The sequence below is a fragment of the Puntigrus tetrazona genome, unplaced genomic scaffold, assembly GCF_018831695.1.
Source record: "Puntigrus tetrazona isolate hp1 unplaced genomic scaffold, ASM1883169v1 S000001111, whole genome shotgun sequence".
NCBI lineage: Eukaryota > Metazoa > Chordata > Actinopteri > Cypriniformes > Cyprinidae > Puntigrus > Puntigrus tetrazona.
The window spans coordinates 1,328,010-1,355,214 of record NW_025048699.1 but is presented as its reverse complement, the minus strand read 5'-3'; the positions used below and the strand labels follow the sequence as shown (position 1 = coordinate 1,355,214).

At 36.2% G+C, this 27,205-nt stretch overlaps 1 protein-coding gene, 2 long non-coding RNA genes and 2 pseudogenes across 3 annotated transcripts; 1 reads left to right on the top strand and 4 right to left on the bottom strand.

Moving 5' to 3' along the window:
* Nucleotides 1-3,461: 3,461 nt before the first annotated feature.
* Nucleotides 3,462-5,893, bottom strand: LOC122340965 (annotated as a pseudogene).
* A 3,338-nt stretch (nt 5,894-9,231) lies between these two features.
* On the top strand, nt 9,232-9,779 carry LOC122341085. The gene is made up of 2 exons (XR_006250410.1): nt 9,232-9,297; nt 9,393-9,779. It is a non-coding gene; the product is annotated as an uncharacterized LOC122341085 (long non-coding RNA).
* A 1,380-nt stretch (nt 9,780-11,159) lies between these two features.
* Nucleotides 11,160-14,426, bottom strand: LOC122340964 (annotated as a pseudogene).
* Nucleotides 14,427-16,061: 1,635 nt separating this feature from the next.
* On the bottom strand, nt 16,062-17,752 carry LOC122341094. Its single transcript, XR_006250417.1, has 3 exons — nt 17,632-17,752; nt 16,990-17,073; nt 16,062-16,440 (listed from the first exon to the last, which is right to left on the bottom strand). It is a non-coding gene; the product is annotated as an uncharacterized LOC122341094 (long non-coding RNA).
* Nucleotides 17,753-20,866: 3,114 nt separating this feature from the next.
* On the bottom strand, nt 20,867-23,572 carry LOC122340963 (serine/threonine-protein kinase pim-2-like). The gene is given in 8 exon segments (XM_043234225.1): nt 20,867-20,974; nt 20,977-21,065; nt 21,164-21,340; nt 21,532-21,910; nt 22,030-22,077; nt 22,201-22,295; nt 22,509-22,732; nt 23,307-23,572. Coding segments are annotated over 8 exon segments (1,386 nt in total).
* Between the last annotated feature and the right edge of the window lie 3,633 nt (nt 23,573-27,205).

Genomic DNA, 27,205 nt, shown 5'->3' with positions numbered 1-27,205 from the left:
CCAGGCAAAAGGGATTTGGGGTTTAAATTGTGGATGAATGAATAAGGGTGTGGCGATGTTGTCAAATTTATATGAAGATGATCTCTTATTATCTTTTAATAATAAAATTCCATATTCCCCAGAATCACTTTTTCAAATATCTGCAAATTAGAAGTTTTATTTTTTCTCATTAAAAAAATTCTGTCAAACGTCCTCCATTGTCAGAACTGGAAACGGTTGCATTGCATGATTGTAATAATAAAGGGCGGATTACTCAGCTATATGACATATTAAAAGAAAAATGTAAAGAAAGTTCTGAAACTAGAAGACAGGCATGGATGCAGGACATGAATTTGGAGATCTCACAGGACGACTGGGATACAGTTTGCCTAAATTCACAAACAAAAACATTGAACACGAGATTGAGACTCTTACAGTACAATTGGGTAATGAGAACTTATATAACCCTGTAAAATTAAATAAATTTAACCCTAATATCCCAGATCTCTGTTTTAAATGCAGTAAATATCCTGGTACATTTTTTCACTGTGTATGGGAATGTGAGGAGGTACAGAAGTTTTGGGTTGGGGTAACTCAATATATTTCTCAATTTACTTCCTCTAAAATCCCTTTATGTCCTTTACTATGTATATTGAATCTGTATGAAGATACCTGCTCCTTGTCACTAAAAGAGCAAAAACTTGTTGATATGTGTTTACTACAGGCCAGACGCTCTATTGCCTTATTATGGAAAAACACCAATTGCCCTTCTCTTGGTCTATGGCTGAAAAATGTAATTTCTTGTCTAGCTCTGGAGAAACTTACCTATATAATAAGGAAGAAATTGTCTGAATTTTCTGCTATCTGGGAGGTATTTTTGTTTTTATTAAAAATGGAAATATTGAAGAAGCATTAGATATGTGAAGTTTTGGACTGTATATATGTGTTTATTAATATTTATTTATTTATTTATTTGTTGTTGTTGTTGTTAGTTAGTTAGTTTTGTTTTTGTTTAATTGTATTTCCTGCCCGGGTTAAACTCTGAAAAAGTCAATAAAAAGATGTTATACAAATGTCGGGAAAAGCACTATATAAATGTAACAAATTATTTCTAATGTTATCATTTACAAATGTCTGAAGAAAAACACATAATATAATAGCAGGCTACAGAAACACAATTAAGACTTTGAAAACTCTAATAAAACTGTTACACATACAGAAACCATGCTATATTTGAATACAAAAGTACTTAAAATGCTTTAAATATTGACGTACAGCTTAGATAAATGTGCATGATTTCCTGTTGTGAATTTGACTAGTATACCTTTTTCCTAATTTCATTTTTCTTTGAACTACACCTCCCACAAACCCTAGTAATTCACCTTTAAGATCAACTCCATATATGGCACACTACATTACCCATATTCCCCCTGGTTGAGGTCTATAAATCGACCTCACTTCCTTCCTTTGTCCCCTTTTTGCCTTGGTGAGGTGTGGGTGTTTGAATGGGCACCCAACCATGTCCTTGAATCCTTTCCTTAGGATGTGTTAAGTTTGTTTGGTAATTTCACTTTAGATATTTAATCCTTATGTGGATTGAGTAAATAATGTTTATTGTAGTTGTTTGAGTTTAATTCTCTTTTTATATTGTTTGTAGTGACCGAAGAACCATCCTTTCCATTCTGTCTATCCTGTTATTCATCATGTTCATCGTGGTAGTCCTACACTATGTGACTCTGTTGACTGCATCGTATGCTGATTGCTAAAGATTTGATTCTTCTCATGAATGGAATAAAAGAAAGCAAAGGACTGGCGCTGCTTAGTGTTTTAATCAGACACGCCACCAAGTTTCTACAATTTTTAACGAACCTTGAATATTTAACATCTAATATTCTACATTTCCTGTGTTTGTACTGTAGAACAGGTCTGAAAACGTCTTATTTGTAACTAACCATGAAGCTAATTGGTCATGATATTGAAAATGACATTGAAAACTTATATTGAGTTTTCCCAAAGTATAAAAGAGTAAGCCATTTTTCACTCTCAAAAAGAAAGGCACAAAAGGGTCACACGGGCACTTCCTTTTCAAAAGGTACACTTTTGTATCTATTAGGTCCTAATATGTACACTTTAAGTACTGACATGTAACTTTAAGGTACCAAAATGAATGCTTTGGGTACAAACATGTATCTTTTGTAAAGGTACCGTCCCAGTGACACATTTTGTACCTTTATTTTTAAGAGATACTGTTTAGAGAAATACTTTTTTGAGAGATACTTTGTTCAGATACTGGCTGCATTAAGTGTGAAGGACACCTGATACCCTATCAAGGGGCGCTTAACTGTATCTCCAATATTGCTGTTAAGAGTTTTATTTTAATTTTATTTAATTTTTATTTGGTTTTATAAGATTTTATTGTTACAATTGCCTTCCGTGAGGCTTTATTTGAAATGTTATGCAAAGCCTGTGGAAAACATGATTTATATCAACCTTTCTTTTATGCGGCGTTGGCATGTTCTCCTAATTCTTGTGCTTTAAAAACGAATGTTCATGGACAGTAAACAGCAAGCAAGGATCTATTACTGTAATTGTGTGCACTGTTTCAGTCTAACTTTATACAATATCATTTTCCTTCAGTTCTTGAGGTTTTTTTAATTAGGTATATTTTGTATGTATTGTTGTCTTATAATTTGTGACTGTTTATTTCTCTTCACTAAGCTAGTATTTATTTATACTATTTATTCATTGATAAAATCAGTATAACAAGTTAAACAAAAAAAAAACCCACAACAAATTCCAAGATCTGTTTGTATTCTAATATATACAATATTCTTAGTAAGAACTGATGATTTGATGATTTGAGACTGATGATTGACACACAAGTGATATTTTTCAAAATCTTTATTTCAAATCTTCAAACAAAGTAAACTTATCTCATCTATTATATATGTCTTTCCTATGTCTATCCTATTTATCTACCTTATACTGTATGTATATATCTTATTTTATCTTGTATATCTATCCTATTTTAACTTATGTCTGTCTTATCTCTACCTTGTTTATCTTATCTAATGTCTATTTATCCTATTCTATCTAATATATCATCATTATATACATCTACCTTTTCCTATATTTCTATATTATGTCTATCCTGTCTTATATCTGTTTTATCTTTATCTACCGTGTATGTATTTCTTATATTTCTCTTATATGTCTATCCTATCCTATCTTATCTATCATCATTATATATCTAGCTTATCCTATATGTCTATATTATGTCTATCCTGTCTTATATCTATCTTATCTCTATCTACTGTATATACATTTCTTATATTTGTCTTATATGTCTATCCTATCTTATCTTATGTCTAACTTATCTTATATGTCTACGTAACTATGGTATCTATTTATCTATCTCATCTATATATAATTTCTATTAAACAGCTCTGGGCTGAGGACCGGAACAGCCCTGAATATTTCCATCAGGTACATTTCTCCACTTCTGTGATTTTCTGGGGCTGGAAGCAGCACTGGTTTCCTGTCACACTGAACCAGTCGTGGAGACTGAGGTTCTTCAGCTCAATCCGCTGCTTGGGTCAAGCTGCAGACAGCCACAAATAATATCGCAGCATTCTGTGCAGATAAAAGAGAAAGATTATTACCTCAAATTTACATGGAATGTTTATTTTGTATGCTTCAGATGTATACATGTCCTTTGCTGAAGATCTCACCTTTTGATAAGCCATCTTTGGTCCAGGTGTTACTGCGGATCTTTTCCAGGTCTTGTCTCTTTGGGAAATCCCCACACAGCAAGGCAAACAAGACGATCCCCAAAGACCACACTGTGGCTGGTTCTCCGTGGTACTGGCCGCTCATCAGGTATTCAGGAGGGCAGTACTCTCTTGTGCCTGGAGAAGAGATTTTGTTCCCATTAACGCTGAATTTTAACTATATATTCAGTATTGTGCAAGAAATAATTGGATGCTCTTTGATTCACGACAGTGGATCCCATTTCTGTATACTTCATGAGAGAGAGCTTGATTCACCCAGAGTCTGGGGTGAACGGCCCTCAACTCATCACTTAAGAGGTCATACATACCAGCAAAGGATGTGTACGCCGCATCGGTGAGAAAATCACCGCACCCAAAGTCAATCAATTTGACTCTGAGTGTGTCCGGGTTGATGAGGATGTTTTCCATCTTAATATCCCTGTGCAACACTCCCCGTCTGCAGCAGGTCTGGGCTGCGAATGTTACCTGCTGCATGATGACCCGTGCCACGTCTTCTTTAAGGGTCACCACTTGCCGGAGGAGAAACCAGTTCAGTTCCTCACAGGGCATGGGCCGCTCCATCACCAACATGTAGTGGTCAGCCTCCACCTGCCAGTCCAGAAGCTGGATGATTTCCTTCACCGTAGGGCCTTCGTTTGCCAGAATCAACAGAGCGACCTCCAGAGGAAGAGGCTCGGAACAGCCGTCCTAGAAGAAAGACAGTTGTTATGATGGTTAGGCGGGTAAAGGACTTAATTCCTGGACAAACCGTTAACAATTGAAAACGGTGACTGAGAGAAGAAACAGCGAGAGCACAGCCGGCTTACAATGACGATGAACCTGTTGTTCCAGTTGGAGACAAACTTTATCACCACCTAATCAAAAAACAAGAAAAGAAAGATTTAAAAATTATTTGTGAGCAGAGTTCACACCATTTCAGTGGTGAGACAGAGAAATAATAGTTATATATAATATAATAGTAATGCATATTGATACCTGTAGGCCATCATCCAAACGAGTCGCTGCATAAACGGTACCAAAGCCTCCTTCACCCAGCTGACTGCCGATTTCATAACAGCATGAATTTATGTCTGTTAGAAGATAATTAAAAGATGCAGATACAATCAGTCAATCAGTGACAGGATATACTTTATCTAAAAAACTTTTCTCATTTATACATCAATTAATATACTACACTGAATAGATGCCCCTTAAATATTCAAGTAAATTTAGCGATCATTGTGAATTATAAAATATATGTAAAATGTATATGTTGGATTACTGTATGTTAAGTTAGCAAACTGACCAATAAATCTTGACTCATCCTGCGGCTGGCTTGACTGAGGTGGCACAGTGTACTCTGTCTGAGAGACTCTAGCTTCAGGAGCATCAACACTACAGTCAGACATGTCACAGCAAGTTGAAAGGAAGTCATCGGTACTGTCGGACATGAGAGAGACTGAAGCTTGGGAGAAGTAATTGCTACAGCTGGACATGGCAGACACTGTATCCTGGAAGATGTCATCACTACTGTCGGATGTGGCACACAAAAAAGCTTCAGGGATGCAGTCACTACAGCTGGACGTGTCACTGACTGTAGGCTGAAGGAAGTCTTCACTACAGCTGGACGTGGAACAGACTGTAGACTGAAGGAAGTCCTCACTACAGCTGGACGTGGAACAGACTGTAGACTGAAGGAAGTCTTCACTACAGCTGGACGTGGAACAGACTGTAGACTGAAGGAAGTCTTCACTACAGCTGGACGTGGAACAGACTATAGACTGAAGGAAGTCTTCACTACAGCTGGACGTGTCACTGACTGTAGACTGAAGGACGTCTTCACTACAGCTGGACGTGGAACAGACTATAGACTGAAGGACGTCTTCACTACAGCTGGACGTGTCACTGACTGTAGTTTCGTGGATGTCATCACTAAAGTCAGGTGCAACTGGAGTTTGGATGGAGTCCAACGTAACACTGTTGAGAGCACGGAGGACATCGGCACTCCATTCAGACAAATCACCAAGTAAATCTTGAAAGTCATCACTCCAGTCATCATCATCGACTTGAGTTTGACCGGTGATTGGTCCTTCCAGTGTTAGGTCTTCGCTCTGGTCATTATCGACTTCAAGGAGACCACTCATAGGTTCCTCTTGTGACAGGTCTTCACTCCAGTCATCATCGGCTTCTCCGTCTAAAGGGAGGAATAATATGAACCAAATGATTGTTTCATTCAGATAATATTAAAAATGTAATAAATATATTAATGGATTCCCATATTAGGCCTACTGCAACTGAGCTTAAATGATGAAAGAAGTTTTTGGACTCATTGCTTTCTATATTTCTTTTTTGTTGTTGCTCAAATATCATTTACGGCATTCGAATATTACTTGGTAATTCACAGATTACTATGTAAATTTATGACTAGATCCTTTCAGACATTAAATTGATTTAAACCTCATCTAATATTCACCTCGTGATGTAAGGAATTTCAGCTTTTGTGTAAAAACATGATAAACGTGAACTTGTGACAACTGTTTAATGTACTTTTTTTGTTGAATGTATTTTAATCTAGATGACAAGTGGCAGAACATGTAATAAAGTTTGTTATTCTCATAAAATTGAAATGAATTTACCATCACAACTCCTCAGAGGTGGTACATCACTCTGGTCTGTATTTTCCTCTTTATCTGAAGGGTTGTTGGTGACTTTTTCCCTCTCTCTCAGGAGTAAAGCAATTACTCCGAGTAAAGAAAAAAGTACCATTTTAAAAGAAATGTATATTTATATATTTAGTGCTGGATGCAAGAAGTGCAAAATTATAAACACTAAAAAGCAAGGAGCAAACTATTCAACTATCAACGAATCGCAAGTGATTTTTTAATGTCACTCAAAACGATCTTTTTCAAACATGCACTGTGATGTCACAAAACAAAGAACGTTCTAAAAGTTCGCGCAGATGGTTCTTGTTGATTGGTCCATTTTGAGTTGTAGGCGGGGCTTCTGTGTAGCCGGAATAATAGTTCGCGTGTCTTGTAATGTACTTTTTGAAAGCGAAATAAAACAGATTTGTTCGGGAAAGGATCAAATCGTGCTGTTTGTTTGCTGAATCAGTTCTATTAATCTTGCACATCAAGTCGTTTACAGGTAAGAATGATCTAATATTGGCATGTAACGTATTTTTCGCTATAGGCTAATCTGCAATGTAAATGTATGATAGCGTTCAAATCTCTCATAATTTGAGTCTGATGAGTCTTGGCATTGTCATCCTGGAATATGATCATGAGAACGTCTGTCCACATAGTTATTTGAGAAATTATTGTCCGTCATGGTCGTTTCAGTTAGGGTTAAAAATTGTTGCAAAACTTACCACATTAAACAATATTGCAATAATGATACAGTTTTAAAATCTTAACTATTTGCTAATTTAAATCTAGGTGGCCAGGCAGTGCACACACACACACACACACACACACACACACACACACACACACACACACACACACAAACCTAAAATCTAAATTATTCAGCCCCATAGAATTGTAAAACACCTTAAATGTCGGGAAAAATATATCTTTCAGTCAATTCCACTTCCTCCTCCTCCTGCATTTTTTGTAAGAATAAGAAAGCTCCTTTCTAATTTTATTTGGAGTAACAGGAAGCCAAGATTAAGACTTTCTCTCCTATATTTGCCCTATGAGAGGGGGGGGGGCTCCAACTACCAAATTTCCTATGGTATTATTGGGCTGCTCAACTGAGAGCTGCAATGTACTGGTTTTCTAAGGACACAGATTTACCATGGGTGCAGGTAGAAGAGTTTGCTGCAAAAGGCCTGTCACTTGCTAGCTTTTTGTATTCAGCACCACTTAAAGAGTTAGAAAAAAAGAACAGGCAACCCATTTGTAAAAATACTATTACAATTTGGTATGAAGCCCATAAATATCTGGGAGACCTTCCAGTACTTTCCTGCTTTTCTCCTATTCGGGGTAATGACTATTTTGGTCCAGGCAAAAGGGATTTGGGGTTTAAATTGTGGATGAATGAATAAGGGTGTGGCGATGTTGTCAAATTTATATGAAGATGATCTCTTATTATCTTTTAATAATAAAATTCCATATTCCCCAGAATCACTTTTTCAAATATCTGCAAATTAGAAGTTTTATTTTTCTCATTAAAAAATTCTGTCAAACGTCCTCCATTGTCAGAACTGGAAACGGTTGCATTGCATGATTGTAATAATAAAGGGCGGATTACTCAGCTATATGACATATTAAAAGAAAAATGTAAAGAAAGTTCTGAAACTAGAAGACAGGCATGGATGCAGGACATGAATTTGGAGATCTCACAGGACGACTGGGATACAGTTTGCCTAAATTCACAAACAAAAACATTGAACACGAGATTGAGACTCTTACAGTACAATTGGGTAATGAGAACTTATATAACCCTGTAAAATTAAATAAATTTAACCCTAATATCCCAGATCTCTGTTTTAAATGCAGTAAATATCCTGGTACATTTTTTCACTGTGTATGGGAATGTGAGGAGGTACAGAAGTTTTGGGTTGGGGTAACTCAATATATTTCTCAATTTACTTCCTCTAAAATCCCTTTATGTCCTTTACTATGTATATTGAATCTGTATGAAGATACCTGCTCCTTGTCACTAAAAGAGCAAAAACTTGTTGATATGTGTTTACTACAGGCCAGACGCTCTATTGCCTTATTATGGAAAAACACCAATTGCCCTTCTCTTGGTCTATGGCTGAAAAATGTAATTTCTTGTCTAGCTCTGGAGAAACTTACCTATATAATAAGGAAGAAATTGTCTGAATTTTCTGCTATCTGGGAGGTATTTTTGTTTTCTATTAAAAATGGAAATATTGAAGAAGCATTAGATATGTGAAGTTTTGGACTGTATATATGTGTTTATTAATATTTATTTATTTATTTATTTGTTGTTGTTGTTGTTGTTGTTAGTTAGTTTGTTTTGTTTTTGTTTAATTGTATTTCCTGCCCGGGTTAAACTCTGAAAAAGTCAATAAAAAGATGTTATACAAATGTCGGGAAAAGCACTATATAAATGTAACAAATTATTTCTAAAGTTATCATTTACAAATGTCTGAAGAAAAACACATAATATAATAGCAGGCTACAGAAACACAATTAAGACTTTGAAAACTCTAATAAAACTGTTACACATACAGAAACCATGCTATATTTGAATACAAAAGTACTTAAAATGCTTTAAATATTGACGTACAGCTTAGATAAATGTGCATGATTTCCTGTTGTGAATTTGACTAGTTTACCTTTTTCCTAATTTCATTTTTCTTTGAACTACACCTCCCACAAACCCTAGTAATTCACCTTTAAGATCAACTCCATATATGGCACACTACATTACCCATATTCCCCCTGGTTGAGGTCTATAAATCGACCTCACTTCCTTCCTTTGTCCCCTTTTTGCCTTGGTGAGGTGTGGGTGTTTGAATGGGCACCCAACCATGTCCTTGAATCCTTTCCTTAGGATGTGTTAAGTTTGTTTGGTAATTTCACTTTAGATATTTAATCCTTATGTGGATTGAGTAAATAATGTTTATTGTAGTTGTTTGAGTTTAATTCTCTTTTATATTGTTTGTAGTGACCGAAGAACCATCCTTTCCATTCTGTCTATCCTGTTATTCATCATGTTCATCGTGGTAGTCCTACACTATGTGACTCTGTTGACTGCATCGTATGCTGATTGCTAAAGATTTGATTCTTCTCATCAATGGAATAAAAGAAAGCAAAGGACTGGCGCTGCTTAGTGTTTTAATCAGACACGCCACCAAGTTTCTACAATTTTTAACGAACCTTGAATATTTAACATCTAATATTCTACATTTCCTGTGTTTGTACTGTAGAACAGGTCTGAAAACGTCTTATTTGTAACTAACCATGAAGCTAATTGGTCATGATATTGAAAATGACATTGAAAACTTATATTGAGTTTTCCCAAAGTATAAAAGAGTAAGCCATTTTTCACTCTTTTAAAAAAGAAAGGCACAAAAGGGTCACATGGGCACTTCCTTTTCAAAAGGTACACTTTTGTATCTATTAGGTCCAAATATGTACACTTTAAGTACTGACATGTAACTTTAAGGTACCAAAATGAATGCTTTGGGTACAAACATGTATCTTTTGAAAAGGTACCGTCCCAGTGACACATTTTGTACCTTTATTTTTAAGAGATACTGTTTAGAGAAATACTTTTTTGAGAGATACTTTGTTCAGATACTGGCTGCATTAAGTGTGAAGGACACCTGATACCCTATCAAGGGGCGCTTAACTGTATCTCCAATATTGCTGTTAAGAGTTTTATTTTTATTTTATTTAATTTTTCTTTGGTTTTATAAGATTTATTGTTACAATTGCCTTCCGTGAGGCTTTATTTGAAATGTTATGCAAAGCCTGTGGAAAACATGATTTATATCAACCTTTCTTTTATGCGGCGTTGGCATGTTCTCCTAATTCTTGTGCTTTAAAACGAATGTTCATGGACAGTAAACAGCAAGCAAGGATCTATTACTGTAATTGTGTGCACTGTTTCAGTCTAACTTTATACAATATCATTTTTCCTTCAGTTCTTGAGTTTTTTTTTAATTAGGTACATTTTGTATGTATTGTTGTATTATAATTTGTGACTGTTTATTTCTCTTCACTAAGCTAGTATTTATTTATACTATTTATTCATTGATAAAATCAGTATAACAAGTTAAACAAAAAAAAACCCACAACAAATTCCAAGATCTCTTTGTATTCTACATATATACAATATTCTTAGTAAGAACTGATGATTTGATGATTTGAGACTGATGACTGACACAAAAGTGATATTTTTTCAAAATCTTTATTTCAAATCTTCAAACAAAGTAAACTTATCTCATCTATTATATATGTCTTTCCTATGTCTATCCTATTTATCTACCTTATACTGTATGTATATATCTTATTTTATCTTGTATATCTATCCTATTTTAACTTATGTCTGTCTTATCTCTACCTTGTTTATCTTATCTAATGTCTATTTATCCTATTCTATCTAATATATCATCATTATATACATCTACCTTTTCCTATATTTCTATATTATGTCTATCCTGTCTTATATCTGTTTTATCTTTATCTACCGTGTATGTATTTCTTATATTTCTCTTATATGTCTATCCTATCCTATCTTATCTATCATCATTATATATCTAGCTTATCCTATATGTCTATATTATGTCTATCCTGTCTTATATCTATCTTATCTCTATCTACTGTATATACATTTCTTATATTTGTCTTATATGTCTATCCTATCTTATCTTATGTCTAACTTATCTTATATGTCTACGTAACTATGGTATCTATTTATCTATCTCATCTATATATAATTTCTATTAAACAGCTCTGGGCTGAGGACCGAAACAGCCCTGAATATTTCCATCAGGTACATTTCTCCACTTCTGTGATTTTCTGGGGGCTGGAAGCAGCACTGGTTTCCTGTCACACTGAACCAGTCGTGGAGACTGAGGTTCTTCAGCTCAATCCGCTGCTTCGGGTCAAGCTGCAGACAGCCACAAATAATATCGCAGCATTCTGTGCAGATAAAAGAGAAAGATTATTACCTCAAATTTACATGGAATGTTTATTTTGTATGCTTCAGATGTATACATGTCCTTTGCTGAAGATCTCACCTTTTGATAAGCCATCTTTGGTCCAGGTGTTACTGCGGATCTTTTCCAGGTCATGTCTCTTTGGGAAATCCCACACAGCAAGGCAAACAAGACGATCCCCAAAGACCACACTGTGGCTGGTTCTCCGTGGTACTGGCCGCTCATCAGGTATTCAGGAGGGCAGTACTCTCTTGTGCCTGGAGAAGAGATTTTGTTCCCATTAACGCTGAATTTTAACTATATATTCAGTATTGTGCAAGAAATAATTGGATGCTCTTTGATTCACGACAGTGGATCCCATTTCTGTATACTTCATGAGAGAGAGCTTGATTCACCCAGAGTCTGGGGTGAACGGCCCTCAACTCATCACTTAAGAGGTCATACATACCAGCAAAGGATGTGTACGCCACGCATCGGTGAGAAAATCACCGCACCCAAAGTCAATCAATTTGACTCTGAGTGTGTCCGGTTGATGAGGATGTTTTCCATCTTAATATCCCTGTGCAACACTCCCGCCTGCAGCAGGTCTGGGCTGCGAATGTTACCTGCTGCATGATGACCCGTGCCACGCCTTCTTTAAGGGTCACCACTTGCCGGAGGAGAAACCAGTTCAGTTCCTCACAGGGCATGGGCCGCTCCATCACCAACATGTAGTGGTCAGCCTCCACCTGCCAGTCCAGAAGCTGGATGATTTCCTTCACCGTAGGGCCTTCGTTTGCCAGAATCAACAGAGCGACCTCCAGAGGAAGAGGCTCGGAACAGCCGTCCTAGAAGAAAGACAGTTGTTATGATGGTTAGACGGGTAAAGGACTTAATTCCTGGACAAACCGTTAACAATTGAAAACGGTGACTGAGAGAAGAAACAGCGAGAGCACAGCCGGCTTACAATGACGATGAACCTGTTGTTCCAGTTGGAGACAAACTTTATCACCACCTAATCAAAAACAAGAAAAGAAAGATTTAAAAATTATTTGTGAGCAGAGTTCACACCATTTCAGTGGTGAGACAGAGAAATAATAGTTATATATAATATAATAGTAATGCATATTGATACCTGTAGGCCATCATCCAAACGAGTCGCTGCATAAACGGTACCAAAGCCTCCTTCACCCAGCTGACTGCCGATTTCATAACAGCATGAATTTATGTCTGTTAGAAGATAATTAAAAGATGCAGATACAATCAGTCAATCAGTGACAGGATATACTTTATCTAAAACTTTTCTCATTTATACATCAATTAATATACTACACTGAATAGATGCCCTTAAATATTCAAGTAAATTTAGCGATCATTGTGAATTATAAAATATATGTAAAATGTATATGTTGGATTACTGTATGTTAAGTTAGCAAACTGACCAATAAATCTTGACTCATCCTGCGGCTGGCTTGACTGAGGTGGCACAGTGTACTCTGTCTGAGAGACTCTAGCTTCAGGAGCATCAACACTACAGTCAGACATGTCACAGCAAGTTGAAAGGAAGTCATCGGTACTGTCGGACATGAGAGAGACTGAAGCTTGGGAGAAGTAATTGCTACAGCTGGACATGGCAGACACTGTATCCTGGAAGATGTCATCACTACTGTCGGATGTGGCACACAAAAAAGCTTCAGGGATGCAGTCACTACAGCTGGACGTGTCACTGACTGTAGACTGAAGGAAGTCTTCACTACAGCTGGACGTGTCACTGACTGTAGACTGAAGGAAGTCTTCACTACAGCTGGATGTGGAACAGACTGTAGACTGAAGGAAGTCCTCACTACAGCTGGATGTGGAACAGACTGTAGACTGAAGGAAGTCCTCACTACAGCTGGACGTGGAACAGACTGGACGTAGACTGAAGGAAGGAAGTCCTCACTACAGCTGGACGTGGAACAGACTGTAGACTGAAGGAAGTCTTCACTACAGCTGGACGTGGAACAGACTGTAGACTGAAGGAAGTCTTCACTACAGCTGGACTGTAGAACAGACTACAGCTAGACTGAAGGAAAGGACGTCTTCACTACAGCTGGACGTGGAACAGACTGTAGACTGAAGGACGTCTTCACTACAGCTGGACGTGTCACTGACTGTAGACTGAAGGACGTCTTCACTACAGCTGGACGTGGAACAGACTGTAGTTTCGTGGATGTCATCACTAAAGTCAGGTGCAACTGGAGTTTGGATGGAGTCCAACGTAACACTGTTGAGAGCACGGAGGACATCGGCACTCCATTCAGACAAATCACCAAGTAAATCTTGAAAGTCATCACTCCAGTCATCATCATCGACTTGAGTTTGACCGGTGATTGGTCCTTCCAGTGTTAGGTCTTCGCTCTGGTCATTATCGACTTCAAGGAGACCACTCATAGGTTCCTCTTGTGACAGGTCTTCACTCCAGTCATCATCGGCTTCTCCGTCTAAAGGGAGGAATAATATGAACCAAATGATTGTTTCATTCAGATAATATTAAAAATGTAATAAATATATTAATGGATTCCCATATTAGGCCTACTGCAACTGAGCTTAAATGATGAAAGAAGTTTTTGGACTCATTGCTTTCTATATTTCTTTTTTTGTTGTTGCTCAAATATCATTTACGGCATTCGAATATTACTTGGTAATTCACAGATTACTATGTAAATTTATGACTAGATCCTTTCAGACATTAAATTGATTTAAACCTCATCTAATATTCACCTCGTGATGTAAGGAATTTCAGCTTTTGTGTAAAAACATGATAAACGTGAACTTGTGACAACTGTTTAATGTACTTTTTTTGTTGAATGTATTTTAATCTAGATGACAAGTGGCAGAACATGTAATAAAGTTTGTTATTCTCATAAAATTGAAATGAATTTACCATCACAACTCCTCAGAGGTGGTACATCACTCTGGTCTGTATTTTCCTCTTCATCTGAAGGGTTGTTGGTGACTTTTTCCCTCTCTCTCAGGAGTAAAGCAATTACTCCGAGTAAAGAAAAAAGTACCATTTTAAAAGAAATGTATATTTATATATTTAGTGCTGGATGCAAGAAGTGCAAAATTATAAACACTAGAAAGCAAGGAGCAAACTATTCAACTATCAACGAATCGCAAGTGATTTTTTAATGTCACTCAAAACGATCTTTTTCAAACATGCACTGTGATGTCACAAAACAAAGAAGGTTCTAAAAGTTCGCGCAGATGGTTCTTGTTGATTGGTCCATTTTGAGTTGTAGGCGGGGCTTCTGTGTAGCCGGAATAATAGTTCGCGTGTCTTGTAATGTACTTTTTGAAAGCGAAATAAAACAGATTTGTTCGGGAAAGGATCAAATCGTGCTGTTTGTTTGCTGAATCAGTTCTATTAATCTTGCACATCAAGTCGCTTACAGGTAAGAATGATCTAATATTGGCATGTAACGTATTTTTCGCTATAGGCTAATCTGCAATGTAAATGTATGATAGCGTTCAAATCTCTCATAATTTGAGTCTGATGAGTCTTGGCATTGTCATCCTGGAATATGATCATGAGAACGTCTGTCCACATAGTTATTTGAGAAATTATTGTCCGTCATGGTCGCGTTCAGTTAGGGTTAAAAATTGTTGCAAAACTTACCACATTAAACAATATTGCAATAATGATACAGTTTTAAAATCTTAACTATTTGCTAATTTAAATCCAGGTGGCCAGGCAGTGCACACACACACACACACACACACACACACACACACACACACACAACAAACCTAAAATCTAAATCATTCAGCCCCATAGAATTGTAAAACACCTTAAATGTCGGGAAAAGCTCTATATAAATGTAACAAATTATTTTTAATGTTATCATTTACAAATGTCTGAAGACAAACACATAATATACACTGATAAAAATGTTTCGCTTGATTTACTTAAAAAATATGATGATTTTTTTTGCATAATTTTATATCGTAGTTGAAACAAGACTAGTCTTTGTACAAACTACATAATTTTACGATTTGTTTAAATAAAATTTGCACATAAAGTTAACTTAATTTAGCATTTCTCTAATCATTTTTTTGTGTGTGTGATCTACATGACTTTAATAGCTTTAAATGTGTATTTTTGATTGATTCCAATGAAACTTTTACATTTCCACATTGCAAATTTCAAGTTAGATCTACTCCAATTTTCTAATTAGTAACAGAGTATTCTATTAAAAGTATGAATGTAAATAGTTTATTTTTTAGTACCATTTACTATTTCACCATTGGTACTTCAATGCAATACCAGTAAAATGTACTCAAATATTAAAATTTAGTTAACATAAACTGACATTTTGGCCATCTCAAAGTGAATCTGGGTCTGTCACATTAAGACACTAAAGGAAAGCTCATTAAGTGAAGGTTGACATGCTTTATTTTCTCAATTTTAGGAATATGCTTAAAACATTTCTCCTTAATTCACTTGATACATCACAAGAAATGCATGCCGTGGCCATCTAAATGGACTTCTGTCTCAACGTACTGTACCAATTAAATTACTTTCTGTAAGGACTTTCTTTAAATGACATTGTATTTTTAATACAAAACATTTTCACAGTAACATGTTCTAAAACAGCAAGCTCACAAACAATCATCATGTGAAAATGGAGCAGAAGTTCTTTAAAAAAATCAGTTTCAGTTACTTTGGGTTTCTACTGAAATTTACATTGTGCAAAATTTTCCACGAGTCGCATTTCTCACTTAACAGTCAGCTTCACTTTAAATGCATCAGAAACATCATGCATTGTAAACATAACAGACTCACAAAGTGCATAAGAGAACTTGAGAAATTGTAAACTGTAAAACTTGACCAGAACTTAAACCTTCTAGATTAAACAATAGCTTATAGGCCAGAAAGCTGACTTTGAGGTTATGGACTTTGGGGAGAATTTTTTGATTTCCATCCTCCAGCTCCAGGAAGCTCTTCTGGAAAGCCTGTGTTTCAGTTTTTTTAAGAACAAATGAAGTGAGTTCCTCTTGGATGGCTGCAGCATCATCATCACAAACCTGTAAAATATGCCACAGAGAAGTAGATGAGGTAAAGCTTTATAAACAAAGTTTAAGAGGATGGCTTGAGTAAGCTTAGTGCAAAGGTTTAAAATAGTAATGTGTGACGCTAGGTAGGTAGACCAATAAACAGACACAGATAAACACACAGACAGATAGACATAGTAGACAGACATTCACAAATGTATTTTTGATGCACGCACACATTTCTTGTCTTAAATCACAACACTGCTCAAAACTACCACAGCAACCATATAATCCCACTGTATATTCTATTCCTGTCTGTCTAATTGAGTGTCTCTCTGTGTCTGTGCATCTGTCTATGTGTCTGTCTGTCTATAGTGCACTGTTGTGATTGAAGACAAGAAATGTGTGAGTGCATCAAAAATACATTTGTGAACCTTCATTTTTTTCAAGGGATTTGCCTATATGTATATACAGTAACTCAAAAATCAAAAAATATTTATGTGGAGTGAGTCATATGTACATATAAAAATCCATCAGTATGCATGTATAATAAGTGAGAGGGCAGAAATATATTTTCTTTACCTTGTAGTCCTTGATTAACGCCTCTGTCTTTTCACCAAGGTAGAAAATGATCACAGTTTCTCTTCGAGACTCAATGCAGTTTTCCTACAAAAATGTGAAATACGAGTTTACCACAGGTCTATCAGAATGCTACAACATTAAACTAACTGCTACAATTTTAAAAGTACACGCCTCATTTATGATGTCAAGGGCATCACTAAGTTTCCTCTTATTTTCCTGTGTTAGTGACAATATCTGACCAATTTCAGAGACTATTGTCACTTAACGTTAGACACAAAACAATAAGAAAAATATACGGTAAACATGCACGCGCTAACATTAGCTTACACTAAATTTTATAGCTGCGTGCTAACTTTAGCTTACACTAAATGCCCTACTTTCTAACAGCATGCTAACGTTAGCTTCATATTACATTAGAATCAACTAATTTATCGCCACTTGCAAAGTTTCAGTTACACGTAAAGCAAATGTCCTCCTACCGGCGTAGCCACATGGTAGTAATTCCATTCCACGTGCATCAACGTTATCTTCAAATGACAATGACAAACCCTAGTTCTTGCACAACAATTCTAAAACAGTAAAGACTGTGGTAACGTATAGCTAACTAAACAACTAATGTTACTTTACTAACTTTATTCTTACCTTAAGCTCAGTCTGCGTGATCCTCTTCGTTTGAAATAAACGGTCCTCGTATGAAATGCGCGGGGTTTACAGACCAACAACACACGAAGGAGCGAATTATTTTGTACTGAGTAAATAAAACAAGGTTATTGTTTGTTGTGTGTGTGTGCCTAAAAAGATCGGCTGGAATTACTTATAGAAATTTTGTAAAGGAAAAAAATGCACATGGTCTTGTGTTTTGAACAAATGTAGATTAATTAAAAACTAGGTATTTTCACGTAAAGCTATAAACGTAACATGTATTGTTAATATTACACTTTTTAATTACATAACATTTACTTACACTCAGAATCATTTTTTTCCAGTGTAATAGCAGGCTACAGAAACACAATTAAGACTTTGAAAACTCTAATAAAACTGTTACACATACAGAAACCATGCTTTGTTGAGGAGCCAATATGGCCTAGAATCAAAAGAGGTCTCTCAAAATAAGTTTTTATTTTTTATTTTTATTAAATTAGAAATTCTATGGCTACCAAAACATTTCCAAGACAAAAAAGTTCCTAAAATAATTTAGTTGATCACAGCACCTAAGATAAATCTTTAAATGATGTACATAATATGACTACATATTGTAAACCACAACTGTCATATTGCATTGATCTGTAGTCAAAGTATTTGATATCAGCAAATGTGAAGGTTTTATTCTACATTGTCTGCTCCCACCTGCTGATAAAAAATGCTAAGTGCTTTTTCAGCTTTGGTACAAATATGAAATGGGCTAGAAAATATGCTTTAAGGCTCATATGTATGCATAGGATATCCAATCCTAGTTTGTAACTAACCACAAAGGTTATTGAGAAATGAAGATAACTAAAAAAGGTGATTTAAAGTTTATCAAAAACAATTCTTTTGAGGTTTATATGCAAATGAAAATGAGAGTAATAAATGTGTTAGACTAAACCGGGAAATATCAAGAAGGGGGTGTTTTGAATACGGATAATGATATTGTAATGTTTCAGTGTTATTGCCATATATAGGCTATATTTGAATACAAAGTACTTAACATGCTTTAAATATTGACGTACAGCTTAGATAAATGTGCATGATTTCCTGTTGTGAATTTGACTAGTTTACCTTTTTCCTAATTTCATTTTTCTTTGAGCTACACCTCCCACAAACCCTAGTAATTCACCTTTAAGATCAACTCCATATATGGCACACTAATTACATTACCCATATTCCCCTGGTTGAGGTCTATAAATCGACCTCACTTCCTTCCTTTGTCCCCTTTTTGCCTTGGTGAGGTGTGGGTGTTTGAATGGGCACCCAACCATGTCCTTGAATCCTTTCCTTAGGATGTGTTAAGTTTGTTTGGTAATTTCACTTTAGATATTTAATCCTTATGTGGATTGAGTAAATAATGTTTATTGTAGTTGTTTGAGTTTAATTCTCTTTTTATATTGTTTGTAGTGACCGAAGAACCATCCTTTCCATTCTGTCTATCCTGTTATTCATCATGTTCATCGTGGTAGTCCTACACTATGTGACTCTGTTGACTGCATCGTATGCTGATTGCTAAAGATTTGATTCTTCTCATCAATGGAATAAAAGAAAGCAAAGGACTGGCGCTGCTTAGTGTTTTAATCAGACACACCACCAAGTTTCTACAATTTTTAACGAACCTTGAATATTTAACATCTAATATTCAACATTTCCTGTGTTTGTACTGTAGAACAGGTCTGAAAACGTCTTATTTGTAACTAACCATGAAGCTAATTGGTCATGATATTGAAAATGACATTGAAAACTTATATTGAGTTTTCCCAAAGTATAAAAGAGTAAGCCATTTTTCACTCTCAAAAAGAAAGGCACAAAAGGGTCACATGGGCACTTCCTTTTCAAAAGGTACACTTTTGTATCTATTAGGTCCAAATATGTACACTTTAAGTACTGACATGTAACTTTAAGGTACCAAAATGAATGCTTTGGGTACAAACATGTATCTTTTGAAAAGGTACCGTCCCCAGTGACACATTTTGTACCTTTATTTTTAAGAGATACTGTTTAGAGAAATACTTTTTTGAGAGATACTTTGTTCAGATACTGGCTGCATTAAGTGTGAAGGACACCTGATACCCTATCAAGGGGCGCTTAACTGTATCTCCAATATTGCTGTTAAGAGTTTTATTTTTATTTTATTTAATTTTTATTTGGTTTTATAAGATTTTATTGTTACAATTGCCTTCCATGAGGCTTTATTTGAAATGTTATGCAAAGCCTGTGGAAAACATGATTTATATCAACCTTTCTTTTATGCGGCGTTGGCATGTTCTCCTAATTCTTGTGCTTTAAAAACGAATGTTCATGGACAGTAAACAGCAAGCAAGGATCTATTACTGTAATTGTGTGTGCACTGTTTCAGTCTAACTTTATACAATATCATTTTTCCTTCAGTTCTTGAGGTTTTTTTAATTAGGTACATTTTGTATGTATTGTTGTATTATAATTTGTGACTGTTTATTTCTCTTCACTAAGCTAGTATTTATTTATACTATTTATTCATTGATAAAATCAGTATAACAAGTTAAACAAAAAAACCCCACAACAAATTCCAAGATCTCTTTGTATTCTACATATATACAATATTCTTAGTAAGAACTGATGATTTGATGATTTGAGACTGATGATTGACACAAAAGTGATATTTTTTCAAAATCTTTATTTCAAATCTTCAAACAAAGTAAACTTATCTCATCTATTATATATGTCTTTCCTATGTCTATCCTATTTATCTACCTTATACTGTATGTATATATCTTATTTTATCTTGTATATCTATCCTATTTTAACTTATGTCTGTCTTATCTCTACCTTGTTTATCTTATCTAATGTCTATTTATCCTATTCTATCTAATATATCATCATTATATACATCCAGCTTTTCCTATATTTCTATATTATGTCTATCCTGTCTTATATCTGTTTTATCTTTATCTACCGTGTATGTATTTCTTATATTTCTCTTATATGTCTATCCTATCCTATCTTATCTATCATCATTATATATCTAGCTTATCCTATATGTCTATATTATGTCTATCCTGTCTTATATCTATCTTATCTCTATCTACTGTATATACATTTCTTATATTTGTCTTATATGTCTATCCTATCTTATCTTATGTCTAACTTATCTTATATGTCTACGTAACTATGGTATCTATTTATCTATCTCATCTATATATAATTTCTATTAAACAGCTCTGGGCTGAGGACCGGAACAGCCCTGAATATTTCCATCAGGGTACATTTCTCCACTTCTGTGATTTTCTGGGGCTGGAAGCAGCACTGGTTTCCTGTCACACTGAACCAGTCGTGGAGACTGAGGTTCTTCAGCTCAATCCGCTGCTTCGGGTCAAGCTGCAGACAGCCACAAATAATATCGCAGCATTCTGTGCAGATAAAAGAGAAAGATTATTACCTCAAATTTACATGGAATGTTTATTTTGTATGCTTCAGATGTATACATGTCCTTTGCTGAAGATCTCACCTTTTGATAAGCCATCTTTGGTCCAGGTGTTACTGCGGATCTTTTCCAGGTCATGTGTCTTTGGGAAATCCCCACACAGCAAGGCAAACAAGACGATCCCCAAAGACCACACTGTGGCTGGTTCTCCGTGGTACTGGCCGCTCATCAGGTATTCAGGAGGGCAGTACTCTCTTGTGCCTGGAGAAGAGATTTTGTTCCCATTAACGCTGAATTTTAACTCTATATTCAGTATTGTGCAAGAAATAATTTGATGCTCTTTGATTCACGACAGTGGATCCCATTTCTGTATACTTCATGAGAGAGAGCTTGATTCACCCAGAGTCTGGGGTGAACGGCCCTCAACTCATCACTTAAGAGGTCATACATACCAGCAAAGGATGTGTACGCCGCATCGGTGAGAAAATCACCGCACCCAAAGTCAATCAATTTGACTCTGAGTGTGTCCGGGTTGATGAGGATGTTTTCCATCTTAATATCCCTGTGCAACACTCCCCGTCTGCAGCAGGTCTGGGCTGCGAATGTTACCTGCTGCATGATGACCCGTGCCACGTCTTCTTTAAGGGTCACCACTTGCCGGAGGAGAAACCAGTTCAGTTCCTCACAGGGCATGGGCCGCTCCATCACCAACATGTAGTGGTCAGCCTCCACCTGCCAGTCCAGAAGCTGGATGATTTCCTTCACCGTAGGGCCTTCGTTTGCCAGAATCAACAGAGCGACCTCCAGAGGAAGAGGCTCGGAACAGCCGTCCTAGAAGAAAGACAGTTGTTATGATGGTTAGACGGGTAAAGGACTTAATTCCTGGACAAACCGTTAACAATTGAAAACGGTGACTGAGAGAAGAAACAGCGAGAGCACAGCCGGCTTACAATGACGATGAACCTGTTGTTCCAGTTGGAGACAAACTTTATCACCACCTAATCAAAAAACAAGAAAAGAAAGATTTAAAAATTATTTGTGAGCAGAGTTCACACCATTTCAGTGGTGAGACAGAGAAATAATAGTTATATATATATATATATAGTAATGCATATTGATACCTGTAGGCCATCATCCAAACGAGTCGCTGCATAAACGGTACCAAAGCCTCCTTCACCCAGCTGACTGCCGATTTCATAACAGCATGAATTTATGTCTGTTAGAAGATAATTAAAAGATGCAGATACAATCAGTCAATCAGTGACAGGATATACTTTATCTAAAAACTTTTCTCATTTATACATCAATTAATATACTACACTGAATAGATGCCCTTAAATATTCAAGTAAATTTAGCGATCATTGTGAATTATAAAATATATGTAAAATGTATATGTTGGATTACTGTATGTTAAGTTAGCAAACTGACCAATAAATCTTGACTCATCCTGCGGCTGGCTTGACTGAGGTGGCACAGTGTACTCTGTCTGAGAGACTCTAGCTTCAGGAGCATCAACACTACAGTCAGACATGTCACAGCAAGTTGAAAGGAAGTCATCGGTACTGTCGGACATGAGAGAGACTGAAGCTTGGGAGAAGTAATTGCTACAGCTGGACATGGCAGACACTGTATCCTGGAAGATGTCATCACTACTGTCGGATGTGGCACACAAAAAGCTTCAGGGAGGATGCAGTCACTACAGCTGGACGTGTCACTGACTGTAGGCTGAAGGAAGGAAGTCTTCACTACAGCTGGACGTGGAACAGACTGTAGACTGAAGGAAGTCTTCACTACAGCTGGAAGACTGAAGGAAGTCTTCACTACAGCTGGACGTGTCACAGACTGGAAGTCGTGGAACGTGGAACAGACTGTAGACTGAAGGAAGTCTTCACTACAGCTGGACGTGGAACAGACTGTAGACTGAAGGAAGTCTTCACTACAGCTGGACGTGGAACAGACTGTAGACTGAAGGAAGTCTTCACTACAGCTGGACGTGGAACAGACTGTAGACTGAAGGAAGTCTTCACTACAGCTGGACGTGGAACAGACTATAGACTGAAGGAAGTCTTCACTACAGCTGGACTAACAGCTGACTGAAGGGAAGTCTGTCTTCACTACAGCTGGACGTGTCACTGACTGTAGACTGAAGGAAGTCTTCACTACAGCTGGACGTGGAACAGACTGTAGACTGAAGGAAGTCTTCACTACAGCTGGACGTTCACTGACAGCTCTTCACTACAGCTGGGCGTGGAACAGACTGTAGTTTCGTGGATGTCATCACTAAAGTCAGGTGCAACTGGAGTTTGGATGGAGTCCAACGTAACACTGTTGAGAGCACGGAGGACATCGGCACTCCATTCAGACAAATCACCAAGTAAATCTTGAAAGTCATCACTCCAGTCATCATCATCGACTTGAGTTTGACCGGTGATTGGTCCTTCCAGTGTTAGGTCTTCGCTCTGGTCATTATCGACTTCAAGGAGACCACTCATAGGTTCCTCTTGTGACAGGTCTTCACTCCAGTCATCATCGGCTTCTCCGTCTAAAGGGAGGAATAATATGAACCAAATGATTGTTTCATTCAGATAATATTAAAAATGTAATAAATATATTAATGGATTCCCATATTAGGCCTACTGCAACTGAGCTTAAATGATGAAAGAAGTTTTTGGACTCATTGCTTTCTATATTTCTTTTTTGTTGTTGCTCAAATATCATTTACGGCATTCGAATATTACTTGGTAATTCACAGATTACTATGTAAATTTATGACTAGATCCTTTCAGACATTAAATTGATTTAAACCTCATCTAATATTCACCTCGTGATGTAAGGAATTTCAGCTTTTGTGTAAAAACATGATAAACGTGAACTTGTGACAACTGTTTAATGTACTTTTTTGTTGAATGTATTTTAATCTAGATGACAAGTGGCAGAACATGTAATAAAGTTTGTTATTCTCATAAAATTGAAATGAATTTACCATCACAACTCCTCAGAGGTGGTACATCACTCTGGTCTGTATTTTCCTCTTCATCTGAAGGGTTGTTGGTGACTTTTTCCCTCTCTCTCAGGAGTAAAGCAATTACTCCGAGTAAAGAAAAAAGTACCATTTTAAAAGAAATGTATATTTATATATTTAGTGCTGGATGCAAGAAGTGCAAAATTATAAACACTAGAAAGCAAGGAGCAAACTATTCAACTATCAACGAATCGCAAGTGATTTTTTAATGTCACTCAAAACGATCTTTTCAAACATGCACTGTGATGTCACAAAACAAAGAAGGTTCTAAAAGTTCGCGCAGATGGTTCTTGTTGATTGGTCCATTTTGAGTTGTAGGCGGGCTTCTGTGTAGCCGGAATAATAGTTCGCGTGTCTTGTAATGTACTTTTTGAAAGCCAAATAAAACAGATTTGTTCGGGAAAGGATCAAATCGTGCTGTTTGTTTGCTGAATCAGTTCTATTAATCTTGCACATCAAGTCGTTTACAGGTAAGAATGATCTAATATTGGCATGTAACGTATTTTTCGCTATAGGCTAATCTGCAATGTAAATGTATGATAGCGTTCAAATCTCTCATAATTTGAGTCTGATGAGTCTTGGCATTGTCATCCTGGAATATGATCATGAGAACGTCTGTCCACATAGTTATTTGAGAAATTATTGTCCGTCATGGTCGTTTCAGTTAGGGTTAAAAATTGTTGCAAAACTTACCACATTAAACAATATTGCAATAATGATACAGTTTTAAAATCTCAACTATTTGCTAATTTAAATCCAGGTGGCCAGGCAGTGCACACACACACACACACACACACACACACACACACACACACACACACACACACACACACACTAAAATCTAAATTATTCAGCCCCATAGAATTGTAAAACACCTTAAATGTCGGGAAAATATATCTTTCAGTCAATTCCACTTCCTCCTCCTCCTGCATTTTTGTAAGAATAAGAAAGCTCCTTTCTAATTTTATTTGGAGTAACAGGAAGCCAAGATTAAGACTTTCTCTCCTATATTTGCCCTATGAGGGGGGGCTCCAACTACCAAATTTCCTATGGTATTATTGGGCTGCTCAACTGAGAGCTGCAATGTACTGGTTTTCTAAGGACACAGATTTACCATGGGTGCAGGTAGAAGAGTTTGCTGCAAAAGGCCTGTCACTTGCTAGCTTTTTGTATTCAGCACCACTTAAAGAGTTAAAAAAAAAGAACAGGCAACCCATTTGTAAAAAATACTATTACAATTTGGTATGAAGCCCATAAATATCTGGGAGACCTTCCAGTACTTTCCTGCTTTTCTCCGCAAAAGGGATTTGGGGTTTAAATTGTGGATGAATGAATAAGGGTGTGGCGATGTTGTCAAATTTACATGAAGATGATCTCTTATTATCTTTTAATAATCTTGTAACAAAATTCCATATTCCCCAGAATCACTTTTTATCAAATATCTGCAAATTAGAAGTTTTATTTTTTCTCATTAAAAAATTCAAAAACGTCCTCCATTGTCAGAACTGGAAACGGTTGCATTGCATGATTGTAATAATAAAGGGCGGATTACTCAGCTATATGACATATTAAAAGAAAAATGTAAAGAAAGTTCTGAAACTAGAAGACAGGCATGGATGCAGGACATGAATTTGGAGATCTCACAGGACGACTGGGATACAGTTTGCCTAAATTCACAAACAAAAACATTGAACACGAGATTGAGACTCTTACAGTACAATTGGGTAATGAGAACTTATATAACCCCTGTAAAATTAAATAAATTTAACCCTAATATCCCAGATCTCTGTTTTAAATGCAATAAATATCCTGGTACATTTTTTCACTGTGTATGGGAATGTGAGGAGGTACAGAAGTTTTGGGTTGGGGTAACTCAATATATTTCTCAATTTACTTCCTCTAAAATCCCTTTATGTCCTTTACTATGTATATTGAATCTGTATGAAGATACCTGCTCCTTGTCACTAAAAGAGCAAAAACTTGTTGATATGTGTTTACTACAGGCCAGACGCTCTATTGCCTTATTATGGAAAAACACCAATTGCCCTTCTCTTGGTCTATGGCTGAAAAATGTAATTTCTTGTCTAGCTCTGGAGAAACTTACCTATATAATAAGGAAGAAATTGTCTGAATTTTCTGCTATCTGGGAGGTATTTTTGTTTTCTATTAAAAATGGAAATATTGAAGAAGCATTAGATATGTGAAGTTTTGGACTGTATATATGTGTTTATTAATATTTATTTATTTATTTATTTGTTGTTGTTGTTAGTTAGTTTGTTTTGTTGTTGTTTAATTGTATTTCCTGCCCGGGTTAAACTCTGAAAAAGTCAATAAAAAGATGTTATACAAATGTCGGGAAAAGCACTATATAAATGTAACAAATTATTTCTAAAGTTATCATTTACATATGTCTGAAGAAAAACACATAATATAATAGCAGGCTACAGAAACACAATTAAGACTTTGAAAACTCTAATAAAACTGTTACACATACAGAAACCATGCTATATTTGAATACAAAAGTACTTAAAATGCTTTAAATATTGACGTACAGCTTAGATAAATGTGCATGATTTCCTGTTGTGAATTTGACTAGTTTACCTTTTTCCTAATTTCATTTTTCTTTGAACTACACCTCCCACAAACCCTAGTAATTCACCTTTAAGATCAACTCCATATATGGCACACTACATTACCCATATTCCCCCTGGTTGAGGTCTATAAATCGACCTCACTTCCTTCCTTTGTCCCCTTTTTGCCTTGGTGAGGTGTGGGTGTTTGAATGGGCACCCAACCATGTCCTTGAATCCTTTCCTTAGGATGTGTTAAGTTTGTTTGGTAATTTCACTTTAGATATTTAATCCTTATGTGGATTGAGTAAATAATGTTTATTGTAGTTGTTTGAGTTTAATTCTCTTTTTATATTGTTTGTAGTGACCGAAGAACCATCCTTTCCATTCTGTCTATCCTGTTATTCATCATGTTCATCGTGGTAGTCCTACACTATGTGACTCTGTTGACTGCATCGTATGCTGATTGCTAAAGATTTGATTCTTCTCATCAATGGAATAAAAGAAAGCAAAGGACTGGCGCTGCTTAGTGT